At 40.1% G+C, this 14,998-nt stretch overlaps 2 protein-coding genes across 2 annotated transcripts in view; one reads left to right on the top strand and one right to left on the bottom strand.

The window, feature by feature from the left end:
* Window positions 1–14,998, top strand: part of BNIPL (BCL2 interacting protein like) — a 479,949-nt gene that overhangs the window by 48,211 nt on the left and 416,740 nt on the right. The window lies entirely within an intron of this gene.
* The window catches only part of GOLPH3L (golgi phosphoprotein 3 like), a 29,866-nt gene continuing 25,541 nt past the window's right edge, over window positions 10,674–14,998 (bottom strand). Inside the window, exons 4-5 of the mRNA XM_069090077.1 lie at window positions 14,715–14,829; window positions 10,674–12,831 (exon numbers count right to left, since the gene is read on the bottom strand). Of these exons, the coding sequence (XP_068946178.1) occupies window positions 12,404–12,831; window positions 14,715–14,829 (543 nt within the window). The 3' untranslated portion in view covers window positions 10,674–12,403. The remainder of the gene's footprint in view (window positions 12,832–14,714; window positions 14,830–14,998) is intronic.

Raw genomic sequence — 14,998 nt, 5'->3', positions numbered from 1 at the left:
CCACTGTCTAAGACCTCAGACCCCCTGGGCCAAGGATGTCTAGATCTGAGACATCTCAGTTATACCCCAGGAAGGTCAATGATTAAAATGAAAGGCAGAAACCAAAATATTTTAGCAGTATTTTCTGTAGCAGTTAAGAACTGGAAACAAAGTAGGTACCCATAATCTGGGGAATGGCTAAACAGATTGTGGCATATTATAATGTAGTATTAGGTATGAATGTAACATATTACTTGTGCTGTAAGAAATAATTAAGAGAATCATGATGAGACTGATATGAACTAATATAAAAACATAAGCAGAACCAGGAAATATACATATAGCGAATGTAAATGGAAAGAACATCAAACCAATGGAAACTGAATGCTATGAAATCATCATAACCAAATTTGGCTCTAAAAAATATGAAGGATGGCTCTGGAAGTTTGGGGGAGGGAGGGGATATGTGGAGAATATATTGGGAAATAAATATAGTGATATAAAAAAATAAAAATATTATTAAAAATATAAAAAGACCAAGGAAGAAGTCTTCAGAAAGAGAGGATGGTCAAGTATCCAGTTTTGCAGAGAAGAAAGATGAGAATTGAGAAAAGGCCACAGATTCAGCAATTAAGAATTTTTTTCCTGGTTACCTTAGCACAGTTTCAGTGGAGCGGTGAATTTGTAGGGGTGAAGGGGGATGGGGGTGGGAAGTAAGGAAGTAGAAGCAAGGAATATAGATAACAAAATATTCCCATAGTATTTTTTGGTACCTTATTCACATAATGGGTATTATTTTGTATTATAATTCAGTAAGCGGTCAAAATTTTCTTATCAAAAATTTCTATTTCACCTAGCCACACAGTTCTGTACATAGAAGACATTTTTAAAAAGTTTGTTGAATTCAAAAGTGAAAGTTATCAGACTCTTTCTGCTCTCCAGAGGAGATAAGTGAGGCTGAGACCACAGTAAAAGGAATAGAATTTTGTATTTCACCCCAGCAACCACTTCCTGAGATCATAAAACAAGGAGGGTATCACGGCACAATGGAAAGATTGTTAGATTTTGACATGGGAATCTCAGTGCGATTACTGGCTTTACCACTAGGCTTGTGGCCTTCGGCAAGTCACAACCTCCCCGGGCCTGTTTTCTTACCCACAAAAATGAGGTGGCTGAACCAGAGGGTTTAAGAATTAGAGAAAGTATTTGTGTAAAAGTCAATATGAGAAACAGAAGTGATCTTGTTATCAAAGTATACTACAGACTACCTGCAGAGAAGGAAGGTTCTTGGGAAAGATAAGGTTCTTGGGAAACAGATCAAAAGCCTGGCAGAGAAGCAGAATATTGGTAGTGATGAGAGACTTCAATTATCGAAACATCTGTTGGAGCTCTCTCTGCTAAAGGCAGAACAGTTAATAATTTCTTGAATTGCCTTAATGATAATTTCATCCTTCAAAGGATGGAGAAACTAACAAGGGTAGATTTTATTTTATTTTGGATGTGATTTTTCACTAACTAGTCGCTGGGTTAAAAATGACACAAATCCTGGGGAAAAGTGACAATACCCTGTTGGTTTGTGATAGATGAGAGGAAATTCAGGTGTGGATTGATATGTACCCTAGAATTTGGGAAAGCTGTTTCAAAAAGTTTAAAGGAAAATTATCTAAAATCTCATGTACTAATATTCTGCATGGGATGAAAATCTGTGGGGCGGCTAGGTGGTGCAGTGAATAGAGTACCAGCCCTGGAGTCAGTAGCACCTGAGTTCAAATCTGGCCACAGACACTCAACACAAAAACTAGCTGTGTGACCTTGGGCAAGTCACAACCCCAATTGCCCTCCAAAAAGCAAAAAAAAAAAAAAGAAAAGAATGAAAATCTGAAGATACAAAGGGAAATAATTAACAATGAGAAACAACAGAATTTATCATAAGATATAATATGCATAATGTGAATGCACAGTAACTCAGCAATCAACAGATTTTAAAAACAAATGTACAGAAGATGAAGACAAAGCCAGGTAATAGAGAACAGATGTAAGTCCTCAGCATGATACTGTGAAAATGGTATGAATGCAAAAGTTCAGAATGAATTTAAGCTGTCAAAGTTAAGGACAATGAAAGTTTTTTTTTTTAAAGCTATATTGAAAAGCAGGTGTTGTTGAGGAGAAAGTGAGGTTGGTGACTGCACAGCCCTCCACTTAAATTCACTTGCATGTCATGGCATCACTTCTCTGATGCCATGGTCCTTTTCAAGAACGAAGGACAAACAACAACTGGGAAGCAGGTAAGTGGTGTGATGCATAGCTTGGAGTCAAGATCTGAGTTCAAATCCAACCCTAGAAACTTATTAGCAGGGTGATTCTGGACAAGCCAATTAACCTCTGCCTATCTCAGTTTCCTCATCTTCCAGGGTTGTTGTGAGGATAAAATGAGATATAATGTAAAATGCTTTGCAAGCCTTAAAGTTCCACATAATTGCATAAATGTCATGATGATAATGCCGCTGCTGATTGAAAAAGGATTAAAGAAGGGAGGGGACCATTGCTTGGGATGGATAGGATGATAACAGGCAAGACAGCTGCTCAATTCTTATTTTGTTGCCTTCTCTGCCAGCGTCACCTTTGCCCTGGAAATGAAAGATCAAAAGTGACTAACAAGGAGTTGAAAATTCAGGATAAGTAAGGGAACAATGTGAGAGCATAATTTCTTTTGATGAAGTTACATAGGGTCAGCTGAACTACATTTGAACAATCATGGAAAACAGGAGATGTACACAAGACTGGAGATTGTTCTAATTTTCCAAAATAGGGAAGGAACAGTTTGCATATTATAGGCTAGTCTTTTTACATTAATTCCTGGAAAATTCTAGAATGGATCATTACAGATATGGTTGACAAGGCAAATATTGTACATGTGCTTTCATACCTAGATTTTTAGCAGAATTGTGAGAAGATGGAGAGATGCAGACTAGATGAAAATACAGCTAGACGGATTCAGACATGGATGGATAGATAGGCTCAAAGAGTAGCTGGTTCAATGTGAATGCAGCACAAAGTCTGGAGAAGCTCAGAGTCCAGCCAGTGCTTGCCTCTGCATTTATCAATGACTTGAATAAAAACACAGATGGCATACTAATCAGATTTGTAGATGACACAAAGTTGGGACATGGTATCTAAAATAGTGGATGCCAGAATCAGGATTTTAAAAATATTGAAAACAGGCTATCACACTGATTGGTCTTAATCTAATACTATGAAATTCAACATGGCCAAATGTGGAGAGAATCTTAAGATTTGTGTACAAAAATCAAGCTAATAAGTGCAAGATGGGGGAGGCATGTTTAGGCAGCAAAGACTGGGGTTTTTTAGAAGCCTACAAATTCCATTTGAGTCAGTAGTATGAGGTGGCCACCAAAAAAGCTAATGTGACCTCGAGTTGCATTCAGAAAGGCATAGTTTCCAGGAACAGGTTGCTGGAAATCCCACTGTACTCTCTTCTGGTCAGACTTCACCTAGAGAATCGTTCAGTTCTGAGTACCACTGTCTAAAAATGACATTGATAAGCTAACATGTATCCAGAACATGGTAACCTGTATCATAAAAGGTCTTCAGTCTATCTCATATGAGGATCAGTTGAATGAACTAGTTAAATGTCACCACGGGATTTCACAGGTTCATGCCAAGGTCTTATATCTACCTTTTGCTCATTTGTTTTTTAAATCTAAGCTGATCACGAAATTCCTCTACAATCACATTAGCCTCTTCAGATAAATCGCCATTTTTCTTCCTCCTTGTAATTGTTGCCCTTTGTCTTCACATTTTCATTCTTGAGCATGTCATTAAAGCTGTTTTCTAATATCTGAAGGGCTATCAAACAGAGCATGGATTAAGTTTGTTTGGTTTAACCCCAGAAAGTAGAACCAGTAGCAGTGGACCTAAGATTCAAAAAAGCAACCTGACATCAGGAAGAACTTGCTAACAATTAGAGCGATCCCTTGGGGTGGCCAGGTGGCACAGTGAGTGAGAACGCCAGCCCCAGAGTCAGGAGGCCTAGGGTCGATTCCGGCCTCAGATACACAAAAAAATAACTGGCTGTGTAACCTTAAGCAAGTTACTTAACCCCAATTGCTTAAAAAAAAAGCAAAAAACAATTAGCGCGATCCCCAAATGGAAAGGACTTCCTGGGTAGATGGATTCCTCCCTTATTCAATTGTCTTCAAACAAGCTGGATGAACACCTGTTGGGTATATCATAGGGGAGGATTCTTCTTCTGTTTTGATTGGATTATATTAGAAAGTCCTTTCTAGTCTTCAAAATTTGGGATTCTTCTTCTAATTTACTTTTATGGTTCCTTCCAGCTCTGAATCTATGATCCTATAAACAGAAATTTCTCAAGCATAGAAATGCCCTCAGTTTACATGTTTATTCTGAGTCTCCATGCTTACCATCTGGATTCCACTAAGGCAGGGAAAGATTCATTTCTCAAAAACTATCAAGAAGTTGATGGGTTGGATCGGGCTCCTGGCTGGGACAAAACCGACCCTGCGATGGTTTTGTGATGCTGTGATGCTGCAGAGGTTTGGTAAAGGAGTGTAGTACAACGTGGAAGTAATCCAGGAGGACAGAAACACAGGAAAAACCTCTGGCACAGATTCCAAGGGAATAAGTTTGGGGAAGAGTATATTACTACCTGAGATACAAGTCATTAATTAATATCCACTGGGATGATAAAACACCACCAATGACATTGAAAAGGTTCATGAGGTGGCTGGTGGCCTCATGATCTGGAGCCAGGCATAGAGTCAGAAGACCTGAGTCCAAATCTGGCCTCAGACACTTAACAGCTATGTGACCCTGGGCAAGTCACTTAATATGTTTGCCTCAATATAAACTAGTTTTAACTCTAAAATGGAGATAACAATAGCACCTATATTCACAGAGCTGTGAGGATCAAATGAGATATTTGTAAAAAAAAATGCCTAGCACATAGTAGGCACTGTATTAATGCTTATTCCTTCCCTCCTTCCCCAGGCTCCAGGATAATGCTTTCATAGTTAAAAGGATCCACAAGATAATTAGGGTTGGCACTTCAACCATGCAGATTGCAGCCCATTCCATACACTCTCATTCTGTGCAACTCTTTCTTCTGCCTTCCTAAGGTGACTACCCAACATGCTGAGAACCTTATAGATATATCAATGGAACAGAAGCTGTCAATTCTCATCACATGACTTGCCCACCTCATTTTTTTCAGTCATACACCTCTCTGATAACATCCTTAACACCCTTCTCTAGCACAGTTCTTCCCAACCTAGGGTAGTAACATGTAAAAGTTCACCAGCTTCCAGTCACTCTTCTATAATAGGTGTGTTGATGCCACTCTACCCCTAACACAAGAGTCACCAGTGCCCTCTGATGGCTAGGTTAAGAATACCAAACAGAAACCAAACCAGTTCTGCTAACTGGCTTATTTCCATGTCCAAGAACTAAAACTCAATTATGGCTCATCTTAAAAGCTGCCCAAGGGATTTGAAGGATACCTTCAAATCCATTACACTTCTAACCTTTGGGTTAAAGCATTAAAATGCAAACATGTCACCTGGGAGAAGGATCACATGAAGACATTACCAACCACTGGAGCTTCACCTTGCATTAGTCAGCTTAGTTATCCAGTCAGTTGGAGGATGGGATGTGACTAGCTCTGCAAAACCATGCATTAGATGGAGCCTTTAATTAGCACTCCTTACCTTTCTCTTTCCTCTCAAATACCTCTGTTGGCCAGTTTCTTTATCTAGGAAAGGAAACCTCTGATAAAACTAAAGGTGAGTGATATCGTGTGTCTTTTAGAATATTTATATTTAAAAGAATGTTTGGCAAATTTTACTATAAAGGAATATACATCTCTAACAGTGAAATTTCAAACATTATGATAGGCCAGTGGGAGAGGTTTTTAAAGGTAGGGTTTCTTCACCTATAAATCATATCAAATGGGATAAGTGTTGACCTCATTTATGTATAAGGACGACTTTATGCAGAATTACTTTGATGATATCAGGGAATAGTCCAGAACATGAGGCTTCTATCAGAAGGCAAGCCTCAGCTAAGCGCCACGGTTGGGGTTGGGAATACTCAGCAAATATTAAGAGAACAGCTGAGTTCCTTAGGATGGAGGAACACCCTATGGGAAAACAAAAAGTACATGGAGTGGGGGAGAGCCCTAAATCAAATCTGTTTCCTTTCCAATATTGTCTAGGGCCAGCACTTTCCTCAATGATCCAAGATCTCTAATCGTTACTGATTCACCCATTTTGCTCCTCATTTGTATACATTTACCAAAGGATGGAGAAAGGAAAAGAGGACAAATTCAGGCTAGGTCATGGGATTGCTAAATTTGATTTGGGGGAAAGGGGTGGGAACTTCTGGCCAAAATTGAGGTTTATGAATCATGGGAAAGCAACCCCTACCTCTATCAAACTGTGTGACCTGCAGCATGTCTTTAATATCTCTGGGCCTCAGTTTCCTCAACTGTAAAATGAGGGGTTATGCTGAGGTCCCTTCCAGCTATAACATTTTTTAACTACCTCACTTTAAATACCTCATCAAAAATTTTATGTTCACGCAGATTTTTAAAATTCCGAGGTATCATTTTACACTCAAAAATGGTAAAAAATGAAAAAATTCAGTGATAGGAATGAAGAAAGACAGTAACTAACTGCGGGTAGATTCATGAACTGGTCCAGCTGTTTTGGAAAACAACTTGGAATCATGCAAGAGAAGTTACAAAATTATTCATTCAATTCAACAAAACAATTCAAACATTTATTAAGTGACAATTTAAGCAAGGCAACAGTAGATACAACCAAAAGCTTAAAGAGCCCCTTGTCCTGAAGAGGCTTACATTTTACTGGCCAGCAGTTGATTGGATTTATAACTCAAGGAGTTTATTTAAAACAAGGAAAACCCTATCTGATGAAAACTCATAGCAGCACTAATTATAATTTCAGAAGAAATCAAAGCTATCTATAGTCACAGGGAAAAAAAATGCTCTAAATCACTACTGATTAGAGAAATGCAACCTTAATGTAATCTGAAATACCACCTTAAACCTATCTGATTGACTAATATCATAGAAAAGGAAAATGATAAAATATTGGAGGAGATATGGGACAATTGGGAATCTAATGCACAATTTCTTTTTCTGAAAACTTCAAAGAAATATAGGAAGATCTATATGAAGTGATGCAGTGGGAACAAAGTGGATTCAAAAGAATATACACAATTATGATAATCATATGATGACAACTTTAAAAATCATTACATCTCTAACATTGATCACAATCAGTTACCAGAGTCACTTAAGAGTTTTGTGCGATATAACAAATAATTTAATGATTAAATTAACAATAATTAATTTAATAACATTAAATTAATTAAAATAATTTTTAAAAGAAGCAAGCAGAAGAAAAAGAAAAATGTTCATGTTACAGATACTTTTCTCTGTTAGATATTGATTATATTTTAGAAAGTAACTTCTGGTATAAGTTGAGACGAATAGTTATATTACTGGAACTAATAGGATTGTTGGCAGTCTGTTAATGTGTCTGCTGAAATGAACTATTATCTGAATTTAATTAGTTGGAAAAGCTTAAATTCCAGGCAGGCCTACTTAAACAAGCCATAGTAACATCACAGGCGTTACTGGTTAGCTTTTACTTATCAAGGCTGTTCCTAGCACAAACATGCATAAAATCTACCAGAGATTGTTTAGAGCTATAATGCAGTGACAGGGGGTCCAGGGAGGGGAGAAAATGGAAACCATTGGAATGGAAGGGGGCAAAAGTATGCTTGGTTTTTAAAATAGTTGGCAATGACACCTGTACCCAAACTAAATACATTCCAAAGCATTTCAACAGAAGACATTTGTGCTCAGTCTTTTGGATACATAAGCTTATTAAGAATCCAGTCAGGAATTTTCCTTTGTTTCTGTATCCCCAATCATTCAGCACAGTGCCTTGCACATAGCAGGAACTTAATAAATATTGAATTGTATCTGGGAGTCCTGCTTATTTTTAGACCTAGGAAAAAGCTCCCTTTTTCTCTTCAACCTTAACCCATCTTCCAATCCCACCCTAGAGTGGACAGACATTGCTTAACTTAGGTTATGAAAAGAGGTCTTAAGACTGGCCTCTACCTGGGAATTTGAAGCAAAAGACAAAACAGGGATGGATTAGAGATTTATCTCCATAACTAGAAGTGTGGTTGGGGGATAGGAAGGGAACCTTAAAATATTCTGAGGCACATCAGCTTTAAAAACTCCTTAGCCTGGCATTTAAGGCCTTCCACAATCTGGTGCGCCCACCTACATTTCCAGTTTTATTTCATTCTGTTCTGTACAAACACTATGTTCTAGCCAAATGGAACTACTGGCTATTTTTAAACTGTACTGCCTCCTTCTCTCTGCCTCTCAGGAACTTTGTTTTCCTTTACGGCTCAGGGGTCACCTCCTCAATGAAGTCATATTTGATCCCTTGTTATCAGTGTTCTACTCCTCAATTTTCCTTGCATTATACCTGCTGTATACTCCACCCCCGCTCCCTCCAATCTGGATAGAGTATAAGCTTCCTGAGGTCAGGCCTTGTTTCCTTTTTCTATTTCCAGCACCTAGCACAGTACCTTTCGAAGTCTTTGTGTTATTTTCAGATATAGGGGAAAAGAAAATAAAATTAAACTATACTAGAATGTGGAATATAAGAGAAATCAACATTTGTTTTGTCTTCTAACTAGGTGTCACAAAGTCTTGGAGGAGCCTTCTAGACCTCCAGCTAACCCTCCAAAGTGCCAGGAAAACACATGTAACAATTCATTTTAGCTGGATTAAGAAATAAAACAGAATTATTGTTAATATGTAGAACATGAAAAACAATTCTGAAAGGCACTTGATTTACTCAATTTGAACTTCCCTCCCATTAATTTATTATGGTGTAAAAAAATAAAATTTAATACGTATATTGGACCATGACAAGAAGGTTTCCTTCCTGGAAGGAGGAGGCCCCATCTGTGTCTTGGACCCCAATGTTACTCTGGGAAAGACGGTTCCCCTTCCACCCCCACTCACTAGTCACCAAGAAGCAGCAGTCAGTGCTGTCTCCTTCTAGACTGCCTGGGCAATCTGGTACCTATTGAGGAAAAAGAGAAGGCCTTGAGGGGAGGAATTGGGAATACAGCTCAAAACTTGGCTCCTACCAGAAGTGTGAGATATTCATATACAAAGATACAGATGCACACAAATGAGACAAAATCAGAAAGACAGGATTCTACCAAAAGGAAGTTGGATAAACTATGGGTAGACATTAAAAGGTGTGTTTCTGTGATTTTTTTTCTCTAAGAAGTAGAACATTCATTCTTAGAAATTACGTGTAGCAGGGGTGAAGGGGAAAGGGAGGGGTGGCCATGATCAGGTGATAATGTCTACAAAGGAGAACAAATTGTACATTTGTTAACTAGAAACATACATATTTAATTTCATCATTAAAAGACAATTTCTTTAGTTCACGACTGTTGGTGATAACCATCAAGGTCCTTTTCTAGGAATTTAATATATAAAGAATTCAAATATCTGTGAAATATAAACACTATCACTTATGGATGGCTACAGAAGACCCCAAGAGAAAAGAACTTTGTTCAAACAAATGACTAAATTACAAATGGCCATATAAATATAAACAGGACCCTAATTAATAAACTTTCTAACTGTTATTTTCTGCTATAGGCATTAGAACAAGGGAAGAAAAATAAGCTAGTTACAAGGATAATCATTACAATGATTAGTTTTTCAAATGTTGTTATTTAGGTGTTATTTAGCACCGGCCCTGGAGTTAGGAGGACCTGAGTTCAAATCTGGCTTCAGACACTTAATACAAAACTAGCTATGTGACCTTGGGCAAGTCACTTAACCCCAATTACTCTACCTTTCCCCCTCCAAAACAAAACAAACAAACAAAAAGCAAATGTTATTTAGAATGCCTGATGTGCTTAAGTCTGAGATTTAGCCTCCTAGCAAATAAAATTAAAGTCATAAGATTAATTCCAGCAGACATATTAATAATTAGGATGAGAATAATCCTACTGATTTCTATAATATTACTATTATTATTACTATGTTCTTCCTGTGATCTTTTCATTCAATGCTGATATTATAAAGATTCCTCTGGTAAACATCCACATTAGTTGGTGTTTGGAGTTTAGACACAACATGTCTACATATAAGCACTAAGCACATATGCATATTACAATTCTAAAATCTTGCGTACCTCAGATTTTCCACACATAATTCACTGAGATGCCTGGTGGTCACCCTGGGATCTTGAAGGCTTTGCCAACAGAACATAGCTCTGATCGACAGATACTGCCAAAGTGGAAAAGCTTTGAATACTTGTCTTCAAGAACCAGCCTAGTTCTGTTAGGAGTGATTTCAGCTACAGCAACTAAACTAAAGGTGTGAGAATGGCTGGTTAAGGGAATAGTTGTACTGATGAGATCCTGGCCCCCTTAAATGCTGAACTGCCCAATGAAACAATACAGACTGATAATCTGCAGTGAGCAGGAAAGGCAATCATTTCTGGACTTGTTCACAAAGGACCCATCTCCAGTCAGAGCTCTAGACACTATAAAATTGTACTCAGAGAGACAAGAGAGCCAAGAATACAAACTTTATTGAACAAAGGTGATGGCCATATGCAAGTAAAGGGAAGCTGATTGGAAGTATACAGAATGCAGATTTATACCTGGCCTCTCCCTGTCTTTTTGAGAGAGGAATATTAAAAATAATGATTTACCAAGGGCTGAAAAGAACATACTCAAAATGTCCACTAGCACCATTTAAACTGATGCTTTCCACAGGACAACCTGGTTTTCATGCACATGAAAGAAAAGCAAAGCCAAGTTGGGTTATGAGGGACTTGGCTCCTATCTCAAGAAAAGCAAATTTGTAATTCAGCCTGGTTTCATAATTATCATCAACAATTTGCTTTTAGCCATCAAAAGGTCATTAAGGGAAAACTAAGACATGTTAATTTGGTAATTATTTGTGGTCACTGTGGCAAGGTTAAGGAGAAGGAAGGAGATTATGTTGAAACATTCAATTACTTTTGAACATGCATGACAGCCCTCTGGAGAGGTCCATTCCATAACTATCAGGAGGCCTGGCCATAGATAGACTATGTTTTAGCCATAGTCAAGAGGCAGTGCTTATGGGGGGGGGAGGGGGAGGAGGATTTCTCTAACATTAGCTAAACTCATTCCTGGGACTTGCATTTTTAATACCAAATTTCCTTTCTTAAGATACAGAATCCCCAAGAGGAGCCCTCAATAAAAGTTTTTCCTGCCTCTTCTACAGAGTTGAAAACAGGAGACCTTTCTGTTACAAATTAAATTGTGGAGGTTTAAAGATGAGTGATGTGGAGGGGGCTACCCTCTAACCCTAACAATAAAAATAGAGTTTAGGGACTCATCTTCTCTAGTCAGGAAGCCTGATGGTGTAAATGAAAACCTAGAGCTTAGAAACTTACTCTGAACTCAGGAGATTGCATTCCAAGAGCAAATTTAGTTCTAGCTCCACTGGTCAAAGCCAAAATAAATATATGAAAACGACTGGAGGGAGAAGGAAACCAAAATAATCTTGTGATATGGGGTAGGAATTTTGTTCCTTCCCTATCACAGCTTCTAATGGTGCAATGCATAGAGGAGGTAGCTAAGAGATAAATTTTTAAATTGGTTTTCTGACAGGGGGAAGGGTGGAGTAGGAGGGAGTCTGAAAATTTATCTCTCATCTCTAAATATTTATGACCAGGCTGGCAGGTTTTAGACATGCTTTAAGCTGGAAATGGAAAGAAGGGGGAAAACGTCAGCACGACAGGGATATACAAATACCACATCTCAAGTGCTTCAAAAACTGGTTTAGATTTCTGCCCTTCACCCAAGTAGGATGCTACTTTAGTAAACTACAGTACAATGAGAGAGTCCAAGAGACAAAGGACTTGAGTGAGCTATATATTTCAGATGGGACAAACTTTTTAGAAAAATGAAACTCTTGCTCCCCTCCTGCCTGCCACTCTGTGGCTGAAGCATCCAGGCACCCACCCCATCCTGGTCACATTCGCCCAAGTCGTGGGGGTGAGCCAAAAAAGGAGAGCAGGGTGCTGAGCCCCATGTTTTCCTCCACGGCGGAGTCTTCATTTAGCACGTCAAGGCCTGTGGCGATGCCCTGAGGTTGTTCCCTTACTCACCAACAATTTGGTCCAAGAGAAGGAAAAAAAAAGATGAAAATCAACCAATTCCCAAACAAACACCTCATCCCTTGAACGGAGCGACGTGGCTTCTGGTGATCATCAGCAGCAGGGGGAAAGGAGGGACCCATCTGCCAGCTTTAGGATTTATTGAAGGCTGCCAACACAGCCCAGATCATCTCCGTGGCACTGTGCTTTGTTCCTTCCACCTCTGGGTCAAGCTCTACCAGGTCCTTGGCTCGATTCATGGCTATGTCGTATCTGTCATCTGCCAGGGTGGAGAAGACACTTTCTAGCACATCTGAGGAGTGGGCCAGCACCAAGAGTGCCAGGGTCCTGCGGTCCATGCGCTGGGGGTCATTCACCCATCGCTCCAGAACGCTCTCCTGAAGCTTTCTGACCAGCCGCTGTTTCTCTGTTGTGTTGGTAACTGGGTGGGTGGTCATGTCAAACAGCAGGAAGTTTTGCTTCTCAGTGGTCAGGATGCCCTTCTCCACCAGGTTTTTGGCAATCCGTTCTCGCACATTCCTCAGTTGGTACTGCAGCTTGAAGGGATTCCATGTTTCACCTGTGATGATGGGCGAATGGATGCAAAACAAAGAGAAACAAACAAGCAAAAAAAAAAAAGATTAATTTTCTGACTTAGAGTAGCATGTGTCAAATTCTAGGCGTCTCAGGGGAATTTTGTAGAGCTGTGCCTTCTAATCCAAGGTTTCACCATACATTCTGGGGGTGACCCTTCTATGGTTCCTCACTGGACAAGCACTGTAGAGGAAGGTATTGGTGGGGGCAGGGAAAACAGGCTGAAAGCTAAGGTGAAGCTTTTGGATTCTCTCTCAATATCAATTATCCATGCTTCCTCTGTCCTTGAACCAAATCCTAGCTGATAAGTGTTAAGAACAAAGGTTTTGCAGTGGCAGAGAGAATTTAACTATGAGCTTATGACATCCCCACCCACCCACCTCCGGTGTTTCCGGCACCTTCTTGAGACTTTTCCAAACTTTATGACAATCTGCATGGTAAGGCTCTTGATGCAGTGGGCAGGAGTGGAAGGATGGAAAGCAGGTAGAAGGACCAATAAAAAAGGGTGTGTGTGCTCATATCCAGTGGCATGTGGAGAAGCACACTGCCTTTCCTGTCCCTGTCCCTCCCTTGTGGTAGGGAAGAGGTGAAATGGCCACTGGCCCAAGCCAGAGAGGAGTAAGGACTAAAGCACTCTGCTGAAGGGGGTGAGGAGGAAAAATCTCACAGCTACTTGTGCTGCCACTGATGAGGGCTGGGAGACAGATCAAGAGACACGTATCAGATTGTGGTCAACAGTTCCCAGGCAGGTAGCCCTGTAGTCTGGGGCCTCTCAGGCAGAGGTTCCCAGCCTTTTTCAAGCTTTGTACTCCTTTATGAACCCCCTATTCAACATGAAAGGAAAGAAATTCTTAAATTTAATGAATAAGAACAAAAGAAATAAAACAGATTAATTAATTTCTATAGGATATTATTTGCCAAATATTTATCATACCCTCTTGACAAGCTTGTATTCCTTGGTAGTCTTATTCTAGATCAAGGAGTCCCACAATAAGAAAATAAGACTTGTCCCAGACCAATGGTCTTTAGTGTTTTAATGTAAAATAACACCACCACTACGGACACACAGCAGTAAAGGAGCCTGGGGCAGCCCTGGCTGCCTTCTAGAGGCTACCAATTACAAGAAGGTTTTTTATTCTCTTAGATTCACACCACCCGAGCCATTTGTGTGGTGGTTACAGTCTTCCTTTTGTCTCTTCCCCTACCTCACAGCCCCACCTAGGGGACACCCCGGGGCCCATCAGATTGTTCTTCCTTGCCTCTCTCAACACAGTTCCCTGTGCTTTACTGACTTTCACATCCTCAATGCCAAGTGAGCAGGCAGCATGCCTCCCAACACTATAAACACCTCATGCTGTGCCTTCCTGAAGGGGAGGATCACCTCTTTTGTTTGGGGGAAGGTAGCATCCATGCCCCCTGCCCTGCCCTCCCCAGCAGCCATCACCCTGCTATCCAAACTGTCTTGAAGACTCGAGAAGCCTCAAGAAGGTGCCAGAACCAAGCAGGGGAGGGAGGGAAGGAGAGCCACAACTGGGCGACAGTGCTGGCACCCCTGGCATCAGGCTGCTAGGTGGAGCGCTGGACAGAGGAGCTGCTGCAGCTTCCTCAGATGTACAAGGAGATTAACAGTGCTTTTATCTTCTAGGGTTGTTGTAAGCATCCAGTGAGAATATCTGAGAAGCACAGTGACTGGCACAGTAGGTGCTGTACGATGTTACACAGAAGAACATTAACTTTATGCATTCAGACCAAGTTCTTATTCTCTCGTAAACAAAGAATCTGAATTTCTGCTTCCTTTTTCAGGAGGGAGACAGGCCTAGGTCTTGGCCCCTAAAGGGTGGAGATAAAACACATTCCGGATTCTTTTACCAGTGAGCAGCTCAATCCACGTTTGAACCGTTTCTGCCGGTTCTGTGGCCTTGATGTGCTTGAGTGTTTCATCCAGCAAGACATCGCCAGTTGGACTATCTGACTTTAGCAACACCTTTTAGGGAAGAAGAGAAAAGGAACAAGGGGCATGTATTTATTCATTCAAAAGTATTCTACAAATGGCTACAAAAAAACTACTACCGTGTTTCCCCGATAATAAGACCTATCCCGAAAATAAGCCCTCCCCTTACTGTGTAAGATTCCTCTAAAATAAGCCCTCCCCC

Source organism: Petaurus breviceps, unplaced genomic scaffold (genome assembly GCF_028583685.1).
Source record: "Petaurus breviceps papuanus isolate PSGF00001 unplaced genomic scaffold, PetGlider_PUasm1.0 186, whole genome shotgun sequence".
NCBI lineage: Eukaryota > Metazoa > Chordata > Mammalia > Diprotodontia > Petauridae > Petaurus > Petaurus breviceps.
The sequence above is the reverse complement of the archived record's forward strand: the minus strand, read 5'-3'. Positions and strand labels throughout refer to the sequence as shown.